Source organism: Chanos chanos, chromosome 16 (genome assembly GCF_902362185.1).
Source record: "Chanos chanos chromosome 16, fChaCha1.1, whole genome shotgun sequence".
NCBI lineage: Eukaryota > Metazoa > Chordata > Actinopteri > Gonorynchiformes > Chanidae > Chanos > Chanos chanos.
The window spans coordinates 2,133,646-2,146,914 of NC_044510.1; the positions used below are offsets into that span (position 1 = coordinate 2,133,646).

The 13,269-nt window shown below is 41.5% G+C and overlaps 1 protein-coding gene across 1 annotated transcript in view; it reads left to right on the plus strand.

Annotated features, from left to right (window-relative positions):
- Window positions 1-13,269, plus strand: part of gabrg2 (gamma-aminobutyric acid type A receptor subunit gamma2) — a 39,673-nt gene that overhangs the window by 15,286 nt on the left and 11,118 nt on the right. Inside the window, exon 6 of the mRNA XM_030794033.1 lies at window positions 542-679. Within this exon, the coding sequence (XP_030649893.1) occupies window positions 542-679 (138 nt within the window). The remainder of the gene's footprint in view (window positions 1-541; window positions 680-13,269) is intronic.

Sequence of the window (13,269 nt, forward strand, 5' to 3'; positions counted from 1 at the left end):
ATATGACTGCACTCTACTCTGGACCAAAATCGCACATGCACCCAAGGTCAATTGTTACGAACATTAACATTACCTGCTTAGGACTAAGCTTATATAACCTGCGTGGCCAGGGCTCTACTTACAATTACTACTGACTTAACACCAATTTACATGATTACACTCTTTTTAAGACCTTTGGAGACATCTTTTAAATGACTGCTTGGCATCTGAATCTTCACCTGCTCTTTTTTTTTTTTTTTTTTTTTTTGTGCATTTCCCTTCTCAGTCTTGCTACATAAACAGTGTGATGTGTTGAAGTACTGCAGTTATAGTGGCAAGTGTACAAGGGGCAAAAACAAAAAAAAACAGACGCTGTTGTACAGAGGCTGTGTCTAAACGAAGATTTACATAATATTGAGTTATTAAAATATCCTTTGGCATATCGGCTTAAACCGACACATTCTATGGTTTCCATATTCCATAGAGCTGAACACATAGAGTATTTAAAAGATATTTTCTCGGTCTGGTGCCGTGTGTAAACCGGCGTGTGTGTCTTCCTCAGATGGCTATCCTAAGGAGGAGATTGTTTACAAGTGGAAGAGGAGCTCTGTTGAGGTTGGAGACATCCGCTCCTGGAGGCTTTACCAGTTTTCATTTGTGGGCCTGAGGAACACATCCGAGATCGTCAGGACCGTGTCAGGTACTGCCCCACCCAACACCTTTCAGTACTTAAAACAAATGTCTTTATTCTCACCAGGCATGAACCTTCACTACTATTAGTGCCTCACATGGAGGCTATTCATGGATTTCGAGTTTGAGTGGGTGTGTGTTTGTGTGTGTGTGTGTGAGAGAGAGAGATTGCATGTATGTGTATGTACATGTGTGAGCATGTGTGTGTGTGTGTGCACTTTACACTTTTGGGTGTGTGTGTGGTCTTTGCGAGTGTGTGTAGTGTGTCTATGTGTGCTCCATGCGTGTGGGCATATCTCTGTCGGGATGTGTGTGTGTGTGTGTGTGTGTGTGTGTGTGTGTGTGTTCATGAGTGTTCGGTTGTGCGAGGATTTGGGTACCTCTTGGGACCGTCTTTGGCGTGGAGCCAGCCATAGGCGCTGTACCAAAGACCAGAGAGTCATAAATTATCTCCATCATCATCATCATGCCTGGGAGAGAAGAGAAAAGGGAGCGAGAGAGAGATGCTCCTCGTTTCAAAGGCCAAGCTATAAATCAGCTTGATAGATCAGCATACCAAACCAAAGGGCCTTACAACCATTCGTGTTTCTAACAGGTAGCTGTGTGAGACAAAGTACTCACTCTCAGAAATATTAAACACTACTATTGTAGAAGTGTCAAATACTGTTTCAGCCTCTGTAGAGAAAGTGCAAATTAAGAAAGAACGAATTTTGAGAAAGATTTGCAATTTATGAGCATAACTTGCAGTTAGATCAAGTTATAAAAAAAAAAAAGCTTTCTTGGCAGCAGTCTTCCCAGCGATTTATTTTCATGTATGAGAAGCAGATATATCCTCTTTCTACCTACGTCCTGTTCACAAATCCAGTCAGATATAATGGTCTCATTATATTTCACCATATTGAAAACGTTGTTGATTTGTTGTCAATTCTTCCCTCACATTCTCCATCTGTTCCACAACTGTCTGCCCAGAGGTAGTTGTCCACAGTGCATCAATCTAGCCTGCCAAACCGTTTCGGAATCAGTCCAGCGAACCATCCAAAGCTGAAAATTTAAAAACGAGCGCATGACACCCTGTAAAATCACAGAGTTTTCTTTCCAGAATGAATTCCTGCCAGAATAAAACCTGCTGTTTGTTGTTGTTTGTTTATTTTTAATTTTTTTTAATGTATTTAGTCATTGAAGATGGTTTAAAAAGCAAAGCTGGATGATACTATCATGTGCTGCTCCTCCAACAGCTGTCTGGCATTTTTTCAAGTTCCTGAGAGCAGCCAGTCATATCCACTGTAACAGATCCTACACTGACAGAACACAGTCAGGGCTGGCTGTATGGAGTGAAAGTTCAGTCTTACAGCCCACTACACAAAATCAACTTTTTTCCCCTCCCACATATGAAACGACTTAATTAAAGTTATTTCATCATTGATTCTCTTTTTTTTTTCAAAACATTTTAGTTCTTGGCTTTATAACATCGGGATTCTAGTTAGTTTTAACCATACATGAAAATAATCAAATTGGTTAACTACTTACAAAATCATGGGATTTGATGGGCTTTTCAGTCTATTATACAGATATTTCTTGTCGACATGATGAATGCTTTTCTTGCAAAAAAAAAAAAAAATCCATTTCCTCAAGATTGAGAGTAGTAAGCACACCAGTCATTCGTTAACTTGCACAGTTGACTTCCTTACAAATGTTAAACAGGCCTAGGTGTAGTTGGTAACACTGAATGAACCGAAGTTCATGACATCAGTAATAACAGTCAGTCCAGCAGACTAGCTGAGTATCTTTGGGTGCGTCAACACTGTGGGTCAAGCTGAGTAAGATATGGAGAAATGCTTATGGACACAATGGTTTGAAATGAGTCTGTTTGCTTTAGGCTGAAGGGCTTTTTGGTGTGGTGAGTGTGTCATTGTTCCTATTCACTTTTATCCTGCTTGTCATTATAGCAGACACTTTATCTAACCAAATGAGTAATAGGTACGGCTGAGCAATCATATTGGTGGTGTACTGCGAAATCTCACAAGGCAAAACCAGAGCGGGAAGCAAGTGGGAAACACAGGATTTATTTAACAAAACAGAGTTCAAACAAAAGATCAGGCTCAGAGCAGGCTGGATACAACAGGTCAGAAAACAGGCTGGATACAAACGGGTAGAGAATCAGGCTGGAAACAGACAGGTAGAAAACCACCGGCAGAGTTTGACAGTCAGAGTTCGTCGTTTAGAATTCGTCCGACAGAGTTCACCGTGCACGTAACAAGGGGAAGACTTTGTGAAGAGCGTGCCAAACAGAGAGGAATAGATAGAGGAGAAAATCAAGGAAAACAAAGTGTGGACAGGTGAGGGAGATGAGCGCTGATCAGACTGATGATTAGTAGACCGGCGACGCTGAATGCTGAATGGCTGAAGCCAGTGTGGGAGGAGGCGAGGTCATTACACTAAAATAGTTGACTACTGACTAAAATAGTACAATAGCAGCGCAGTCATGAGGTAACTGGTTGTCATGTGACGTACTAGTGTATATATATCGTTGTTCTTTTAAAGCAAGAATATGGTGGAATACCAGTGTTAAAACAATTTCAAATAAACCAGGACACTCTGAAAGTTATTTCCCAAGACCAAGATCCAGAAGATGAACTGAACATTCATTTCCAAATATTTCCAGACACTAGATGTAGAGGAGGTAGTTCATAAAAAACACTGTTTCATAAGTGAGTGAAGTAGAACTGGTGTGTGATCAAAAATAGGCCAGAGGGGATGAAGGACAAGGGTAAAGCGATGGACTACACTCAAATGAACGATGCAAGTTTACCCCATGAGAACTGGATGGGAGACTGGTCAGAGACAGGAGTAACAGATTGTCTCCTTGTGTCTGACAGCCATATTCTGTCATATTAGACTAATGTGTTTTAGATTACATTTGTTCACAATGTCATTTTTCTTCCCCACTTTCCAACTGTTTCAGACTGAAATGAATTGTAATGGATCATGGCATTTCCATGAAAAAAAAAAAAAAAGGGAAAAATGGAAATGCCATCTGCTTTCCTGTGGAGCTGGCTTTTAAGGAGGTTGTGTGTCGCTTTTTGTTTGCGTCCTTCCCGTGGCAAAGTCATGAAAAAAATCGACCGCACTGTACCAATGTCACATGGCACCGTCTCTCAGAAGCCGGTCCTTATCCCCACAGTGTATCCCCTCAGAGATAGAGGAGATTCAGGTCCTCCAGCTGCTCCGTATCTGTCAGTTTTTCTTAGCAATGGCAAGTCATGACAGGAAACAGTAAACCACAATCTAAAAGGCGAAAAAGCAACAAAGAACCATGGCTGTTACTTTTATTGTTGTTTATTTATTTTGGTGCATGGAAGGCCTGTGTCTGGGAAAGTGTAATGGGACCTTAACTGGTCAGAGGTGGGGTTAAGCCAACAGCCGACGGCTGCTCACCCATTCGACAGCTGGCGGGTCAGGTCAGATCAGAGAGAGAGGTGGGGAGATAGAGAGAGAGAGAGAGAGAGAGAGAGAGAGAGAGATAACAAGTAAGGGATGGAGGCAAAGAGAGCATAAGGTGCCCTTTGTGTGAAAAAAAAAACAAGAAAAAAAAAACCAAAGCGAAACAAAACAGGCCTAAAACCTTTGACATACGCAAGAATGAGCAAGCATGCACGTGTGACTTAGATACTTGCCCGCAAGTTCAAGCTATCTGTACAAATAATCAAACCATGTAGGGCTAACTTTCAGGTTATCTTCACTTGTGAACAAAGATGAAAACACTTTGTGTTTCAGAAGAGCAAAATGAATAGAAAAAAAAAAGAATAATAAACTTTGTGATACGCATCATATGGCCTTTGCTTGGCACTGCATTTACACTGAAACACTGAATTTTTGAGATGGGTCAGTATTATGGCTGTCCACGTATATTGACTTATTCAGTGATTACAACATGTTGTTTTGCCTCTGTGATTCTGTGTGTAAGGCAAAATAGTTGTATTTTGCTAGATTACCTAAACCTATGCTAGCATATGAAAGCAGAGCAAGGGTTGGATCGTTGGGATTTGTTAAGGAGTGTGATGGAGGGATCCCCAGAGATGGTCACAATGTGGGAGGGACCCAGTATTTTTACGTTATTGGTCATCTCCACATCAGTCACTTTCTCAGAGAAAGTGAACTAATGCTTACCAAAGCTGTTTCTATTGGCCAAATTACCGACCTCACTGAACAGCATGTGAAAGCTTTTGGAAGACTATGTAATTAATCAGTCATCGTCGACACTGTGGCCCATGCAACTCAAAAAGCACACAGAGGAGCCAACTCAAAATCCTGTACGAAGCGACGGGAAGCAAGGGACATTTTAAACTGCAGACACTGTGGCAGACGTCACCTTCCCAGGCGTGAATCACTTAAAAACTTACAGGCAGCAGTGCTGTAGCTGTGAGAAATTCAACTTCTTCAAATCACACTACAGATCTCTATGAGAGGCACTACAAACCTATGAATCAGTTACCACAAAGGCAGACACAAGCAGGAGTAGAGAATCTTTTCACATCTTTTGACGAACTCTCATTGGAGGCTGGTGAAACCAGCACTGCGTAAGTGGATAATGTGAAGAACAGAGTAGAGATCGTTTGTCTCTGTGGTAATAATTGGAAAACCAATGGAATTTAAAATGCAGCTCAGTTTCAGTGGGCACCTTCAAATCAGTGAGGCACTGTGAGAAAACTGATAACACCAGCATCCATACTGGTAACCATCTTGAGAACTGTGATACAAAGGCAAAGAAAAGCAACCAGAAGCACACTCATAGTGGAGAGAAATACCCACCAGAGCCACCGGTGTCCTCAGTGGTTGTCACCAAAGAAAGAGAAGCAATGACAAAATTTGCATCTCTATCAAAATCCTTAACCTTTAAACGAAACTCTCATCCATATTCATCAGCTTTCACAGACTGTGTGAGCGGCATCACAGTGGTAACTCAGCTGTCTAATGCCACCGTAGTGTCTTTGCTAGAAGCAAAAAAAAAAAAAAAAAAATGTTGTTTTGGCAGATGAAAGTTGATGATGATTCTTTACTTTTCTCTTCACCCTCAGTTCACCTTCGCAAAGGATGTCTATCAGGATCAGTTCAGCTTCTTCCAGCCATCCCTGGAGCAAATCTTTGAAGGCTATCTTAATAAAAAAAAAAAAACCTGACATTCGTGACTGAGCTGTTAGTGCATCAGGTTTTGAATTCTAATGCTTTTACCCGTTCACTTCAGTTTCTTAATATGCAATTTCATGTGCTGTTTTATCAATCAATCAGTCAGTAAATTATTCCAGTATTATCTCCAGCGGTTACTGAAATATACGTAAGCATTGTGGCATATCATCAGAAATGAAAAGAAACGAAACTCTCAGTTACAGGATGGATTATTTTTTGTCATTTTATGACTATAACCATGGCAAGCTGGTCATTACAGAAACAGGACACCAACCCTTCATTAATTTTCTGTAAAAGACACTCTGCCTTGCACCTACATGTCTAAAGCCAACTGAGAAGTAAGTTGAGCAAGTTTTTTCCTGACAGTTATGTGCAGGAAATGGGGTTCACTCTCTCTGGTAGACTCACTTCAGTGGTCACCATTGAAGAGCTCATTACAACATTTCACATAACGACAAGGTGATGACAGTTCAGCTGATTTCCCCCCATCACCTTCGACAGTTTTGAGAGAACTCGGCTAAAGATACTTCCCCTTCAAGATCTGAACGAAATCTTACAGCAAGGATGCAATTAATGGGGCAAACACTGATCAGTGCTCTGAGAGAAATGGCATTACCTCACAAGGTAAGATCCAACAGTGGAACACAGTTTACAAGCCAGAGCTTCAGTGAATGTGCCAAGTCATGGGGCATCAATTATATTGCCAGCTGTCCTGAAAATATGCTTTACAGAAAAGGAGCTGTGTAGGGCAAAGTTCCGCACTGAAGCCTCAGAAAGGAGATGGGACCGCTCTGGCCACTAAGCTGCTGAATATTCAAAAAAAAACCCCAAAAAAACCCTTGAAACTTGACCTTGGGTTCACCTGCACAAGGACTTCTCTCCAGGATGACAAGCAGAACCTTACCTGTCAGGAAACACCTGTTTAAACTGCGATCAAAGAACACAGCAAGAGCACGGTCAAATTTCAGCTTTCAACAAAAAGCACAGAAAGAAAGAAAGAAAGAAAGAAAGAAAGAAAAATACTGCTGGGCAGTCACTGTCGTAGGATTCTCAGGCATGACATGAAAAGACTGGAGTCATCAAAAGGAAAGACAGTGAGCTCAGATATAAGACAAAAAGAGTGTGACAACAACAGCAAATGATACTGGACCTTAAAAGTATCTTACTCATGTAGAGAACCACAAAAAAAAAAAACCCTGAGACTCGAGAAGGCTAAGAAACCAGCTAAAGTTGACAACTGGTGTCACAACCTGCACTGCCATGTCTTTGTGCTCTTGTTCTGTGCCTGTCTCCGCCCCTCACCTGTTCCCGTTTGTCTGATTATTACCTTGTTAATTTCGCCCAATCCTGTTTTGCCCTGATTAGTTTTCCTTCTATTTAAGTCCTAGTGTTTGCCTTGTCTTTGTCTATCGTTGTTTGTGTATTTTGCGCACTGTCATGCTGCACCTTTTTGTTATCGGCTTTTGTTATTTGTTTGCACTGTATTATGGTCTTCATTTTAAGTAAAGCCTTCCGTTTTTTCACCTTCAACCATCGTGTCTTTGCACTTGGGTCCTGCACCACACCACCAGCCGTGACAACTGGACACCATTGGCCTGATTTTACCATACACGGCATATTTTCCAATCCTAAACATAAGCTTTGCAAGAGTACCAGATGATATACAACATACATATATGCTGACTTACATGAAGTTTACCAGCTTTAGTGTTTGTCATAGACCTCAGTTATTCCCAAGAGTCAGTTCTTTCTTTCAAGTGAAGTTTTTTTCGTGTTTGTAGCAGATTAAAGCGTTATGGAAGGCTGATGTAACTTGAGCTGTTTTCTCTGTCAGATGCTTGAGGGTCCCTGTTGCAAGTAAATGAGTTGTTTTCGGGTGAGCATGGCTTTGAACTAAAGAAGAGAGATACAGATAAGTCAGTACTTTGGTTTTTGTCATATTTTAGCCAAATATTGATTATTACTGATGGTAAGGTTACATACTTCTCTGTGTGTATAAATGAGTACCCAACAAGAGTATTTAACAGACACGCCTATTAGTCACTAATATGCTATTCATAAATATTTCACCAGTTCTCACGTTATGTTTCCATATAGTCAATATAGTTTTGACTGGGATATGGATGGTGATTTGTCGGCGCTTTGTGCAGTCTTGAAACAACTGAAAAAAAAAAAAACAATTCACAAGGTCACACTGTGTTATGAAACCAAATTAGTAAGCCTGAGGAGTAGTCGTGACTACCGCATTGTAAACATCACTTTGTTGCAACAAAGCAGTTAAAACCATCTGTGGTCCTGCAGTTAAGTTTTAAAACACCATAGCCTAAATGTGTTTTGCGCTTGATCCCTTGCAATGGCTACCTCGCACACTTTGTCTTTGTCATCCCGGCAACCATTTTGTGTTCTCACACAGACAACTTGATCACACACATTGACATCTTGGCCTTGCACACAGAGTCCCTGTCTTGCTCATTGTTCCACACTGAAAAAGCTTTTGTCTCAAAAGAGACCTCATATAAAGGAGCAAGAGAGGAACAGAGACTAATAGATAGAAGAAATGACAGGAGATGGGTAGAGTGTGATGCGCTATCACTAAGGGGAATGATATGTTACAATCACTGACAATGTGACAGAGAGAGGGAAACAGATGGGGGATTAGCATGCACTTTTTTTTTTTTTTTTTAGGTTATCGTAAACCAACACTATTCCATTAAGACAGCAGACATTTTTGTGGGCATCTAAAATTAATCATCGGTGATATTACAGAAGACCTCCTCCACTCTCATTACTTTCCCACAAAGCACATTAAGTGAACAAATGAGTTGAAAAGAAAGCTGTTTAGCCGAGTACAGACAAACTTGTCATGCATTCAGAGAAGCAATTTTCTTTGTCGCAGTAACAGATCTACTCCATGCCAAACTCTAACTCCTTATCCACGGGGCAAGGATGACTTAATGAGTAGGCTGAGGTCTTACACTGCTCAGCATCATGGCCAGTGCATCTCCAGGAGCTCAGGGAAAAGACGTTAACCTGCAGCACTGCCCTTAGACAGGCTCTTTCCCTCTGCACTCTTTCCTCAAAACCTCACTCCCCCCCCGTCCCTCATCTCAGTGCCAGCGCGGCGTGTCTGTCTTGCACTGGATTCAAACTGCCAGCCTCATGGCAGGGAGTCAGATGCCCTAGCAAGTCAACTAAAAGCATCAGCCACCGGCGTGGTCGCTAGCTCATCTTCTGAGGCTCATCCGGAAAGCTGCCCACGGCTCATTCGTTCCCGCTGTACCTTGTTTCTCTAGCTGCTCCTTGATTTTTGTTTTAATAGCAGGTGAGTCATTGTTTGTTCGAGCCTAAGTGTGTGAAATTAAATATATATAAATATAGATAGATGTATTGTCGGTCTTTTTTTTCCCCCCCCTTTCGGTTAATGTATGTATTTATTTATTTATTTATTTATTTTTTGGCGAGAGCTATTCTTAGAGTGACCTTCTAGATTCTGTGGCGAGCTGCTCTCTGCTCTCTTGTCTGTGCTCATCGGGCTGTGTGAGTCGCAGAAGCCTTGGGACACATCAGCGTCCTCCTCCTGATTCTGCAGCGTCGCAGCGTGCAGATGATACGTTGACAGCGGAAATCTTGAGGCTTCGGGCATGAATGGGCCCAATCAAGCTCTGTATGAGAGGACACGTGCATGAGTCCAAACCCAAGTCTGTTTTCTCATACTCTGCCCCCCCTCATCCTACACCCCCCCCCCCCCCCCCAACCTCCCTCTCAGCTGCCCATATACAAGACCCAGACTTAATTGACCTGCTTTTGGAAGGGCATCTGGAATAGCATTTAGCTCCGGAACTTTCTTTTTCAAGCCTCCTGCACTTCTTTTGGGAAGCTGAAATATTTCTTTTTTTGTTTTGTTTTGTTTATTGAGTCTTTTTGATTTCTCTTTTGTTTTTCTTTCTGAAACAATATGTAAGTTCACCCTTTTTGATGGTTGTGTCTTAATATTGGCCTGAGGACACTGACAATACTGAGGATTTTCCTAGTGGATATGAAATCTACTGATATGTATATATATATACACTACTATATATACTTTTTTTTTTCTCCACTGGCCAGCTGTCCAGCACTGTTTAGCTTTTGCTGATAAATGCACCCTGTAAGAGTGAGCAACCTAAACAAAACCCAGCCAGTGGCGTCATCATTAGTTAAATAGTGTATATACTTAAATAATGCTCTCAGAAGACTGGAGAATATTTCTGAGAAAGAATCATTGGGGGGAAAAAGAGTATTCTCGCAGCAATAACAAAAACAAATCTCATATTTTAATGTGAACGTCCTTATGAGGAGAAGGTAAAATGCATTCATCCATAGTGATGATAGAAAAGTTCTAACATTGAACACTGTGATGAATACTGCATGACAGTGTCTTTGTGGTACTGACACAAGTGCAAAATAAGGGAAAGCTCTGTAACATTAAGTACCTGCAGAAGTAGTTATGGACTTATTATGTATGCACACAAGCGTTTGGCCCCATATGTAAATGCGGACCATTCAGTTATACACAGGATCAGTTTAGCGGATGGGAGGGAGAGAGACAGAGAGAGATGAAGTGCATATATTAACTCTTAAGTAAACTTCACACTTCTATAATAAGCTCTCGTCTGAATGGCTTTTTCTCTCGGATAGGATGTTTCTACGGAGATGGAGTAGGAGAAAGAGTGGGAGAGAGTGGGTGATTGTAATGTGGGAGAGAGTTAAATACCAATTCAAATCTCTTTTTCCCTCCCTTCATCTGTCCTTTGTCTGACAGTGTAATAAAATTGTAATTAACACCTGGCCGAGGATGTTTCGTAATAAATCGAGGAGGAAAGATTGCATTGGAGAAATAACTACTCATTTTCTTCCCTGTTCGCTTCTCATCTGCGTATGAAAAACTTGAGCAGAGAATGAAAGAGAAACAGAGAGACGGAATGGCAGGGAGGGAGAATTAGAGAAAGAGAGAGACGGAATGAGAGGGAGAATGAGAGAGAGCGAGAGAGAAAGAGAGACGGAATGAGAGGGGGAGAGAATGAGAGAGACGGAATGAGAGGGAGAGAGAGAGAGAGAGAGAGACAGAATGAGAGAGAGAGAGAGAGAGAGAGAAAGAGAGACGGAATGAGAGGGGGAGAGAATGAGAGAGAGAGAGAGACGGAATGAGAGGGAGAGAGAGAGAGAGAGAGAGACGGAATGAGAGGGAGAATGAGAGAGAGAGAGAGACGGAATGAGAGGAAGAGAGAGAGAGAGAGACAGAATGAGAGGAGAGAGGGGAAAAGTCTCTGCAGCGTGATTATTTTGCCTTGTCCATCCGATTACATTAGCGCTTAGTTTCCAGTTTCAACTCATTCTGAGTCTGAATTTAAATTTGAAAGCAGGAAAATAGCTTGTAGAACATGCTTGTCGGAACGAGCACCGGGGGAATGCTAGACCATTATTGATATGGCAAGTTGTTAGTTTCTAGCCCTGGCTGCTGTTGATGGGGGAATCAGAGAGAAAGGAACAGGGTCGCTGTATAAACAGCCCTGACTGTCTGTGCAGACTATTGGACTGCTCCCAAATGTCTGTCACTGCTGCTGACAGTTCACCGGCAAGTCACAGAGACGGCCGGGGTTAGAGTCGACAGCCAAGGAACATAAGCTAAAGAACTCTCTCTCTTTCTCCCTCTCTCCCTCTCTGTCTCTCTCACACACACACACAAATACACACACATATATATACACACGGCCCACAAGCTCCCTCTCTCTCTCTCTCTCTCTCACACACACACACACACACAGGAGGAAAGGGCTTCAAATTCATCAGTGTTCTGTTTGGTCCTGAGTCCTAAAAACTGGCAAAATGATAGCATTGTCATTGTAATGAAAACATTCTCCTTTTTTGCTAAGTTTTATTTTGTTTTTGCTTTTTTTGTAGCAGAAAATGTAGGCGTGAGAATGTGCTACTGTTTCCTTTGAAATCTGTCTTTAGAATTTTCCTTTTAAATCCACACCTTTTGCCTGTTGCAGAAACAGTTCTTTTTACGCAGGAAAGTGATTGCCATGACAACCAAAACAATGACTAGGCCCTGGCTTCTCTGAGTCTTGTTAGCTGTGAATATCACATTACGTCATCATCCTTCTAATGCTTCTTTATTGAAAGAGTTTTTTTTTTTTTTTCCTTTGCTTTGCTTTTCTTCCTTTTCTTTTTTTATGTTGAAAGCTGCTCGATCTGATGCCTGGCGTTTGTGGCTCTGTCATTTTCTCCTTCCTTTTCTCCCACTCATTCTTTCCTCTTTCATCTCTCTCTCTCTCTCTGTCTCCTTGTATCTCCAACGTAAAACAAAACCTCTTTTAAATCTTATCTCTAACCTGGCCTGATGCTCCATTTCGGACAAAGTATTGTAGACATGCATATCATTACATTTCAATATGAACATGTGTGGAGATAAACTCACGTTTTCTGTTGTGTGTGTGTGTGTGTCTGCTAGTCAAGGTCTCTCTTAATGGCACTAATGGCTCCCTCCTCTTTTCGTTTTGGATAAAAACACTGCACCACAAACAACTGCAGTACCCAGTGTTTGCCTCTGCTAATTAGAACTCTTATTTGAAATGCAGATTATTTTTTTTTACTTTCTTCCCTCTCCCAGCACGACTGGGATTAGAGCGTGTTCATCAGCACTTAGATTTGTCTGGGGAGGTAAGCCTCTCTAAACCAGTTAAGATGGGTGGTGCAGAGAGGACACGGTGCAGAGTAGATAAATAAACAAACAAATAAATAAATAAGTGAAATATTGGGACCTGGAGAAGCCTGGTGAACTCAGTTTGGTGAAGTTATGTAACAGCTGTGAATTTCCTATTTCGTAATGTGGGGAGAGAACTAGGCTGACATTTATGGAGAGGGTAAAAGAGAGTCCAGATATGGGGGTAACTCATGCTTTTTAATGCTGGCAAGATTCCAGAGACACAAACCGAAAACAAATTGTGTGATATGAGGGCTCAGTCAATGAATAATATGTGTGATTATGTGAGGCTGTGACAGGTTTGGATATGTCTGATATTCTAAAAAAAAAAAAATGACATAACCATGTCAGATGAAAATAATTCTTGGCTGGACAGGGAGTATTTGAGGAGACTGACAGCCCAGACCGTGCTAAGATAAGACAAGATAAACAAGATAATGATCTCTAAGAGCTGTTTTTTGATTGACAGACCTGCTGGCCTGGCCTCGCAGGCATGGACCTCCTTCCATGGACTGCAGAAAGTCTCCATGGCAACCATGTTTTTCAGCATTTTTTTTTTTCTTCTTTTTTTCCCATGACACAGCACAGTCCTTCTCCTCTGCAGATTCTGCGCACTGGTTGACGGCCAAATTTTGTCACAAATTCTTCCCTAGATTCTGAATTTGCAGAATGCC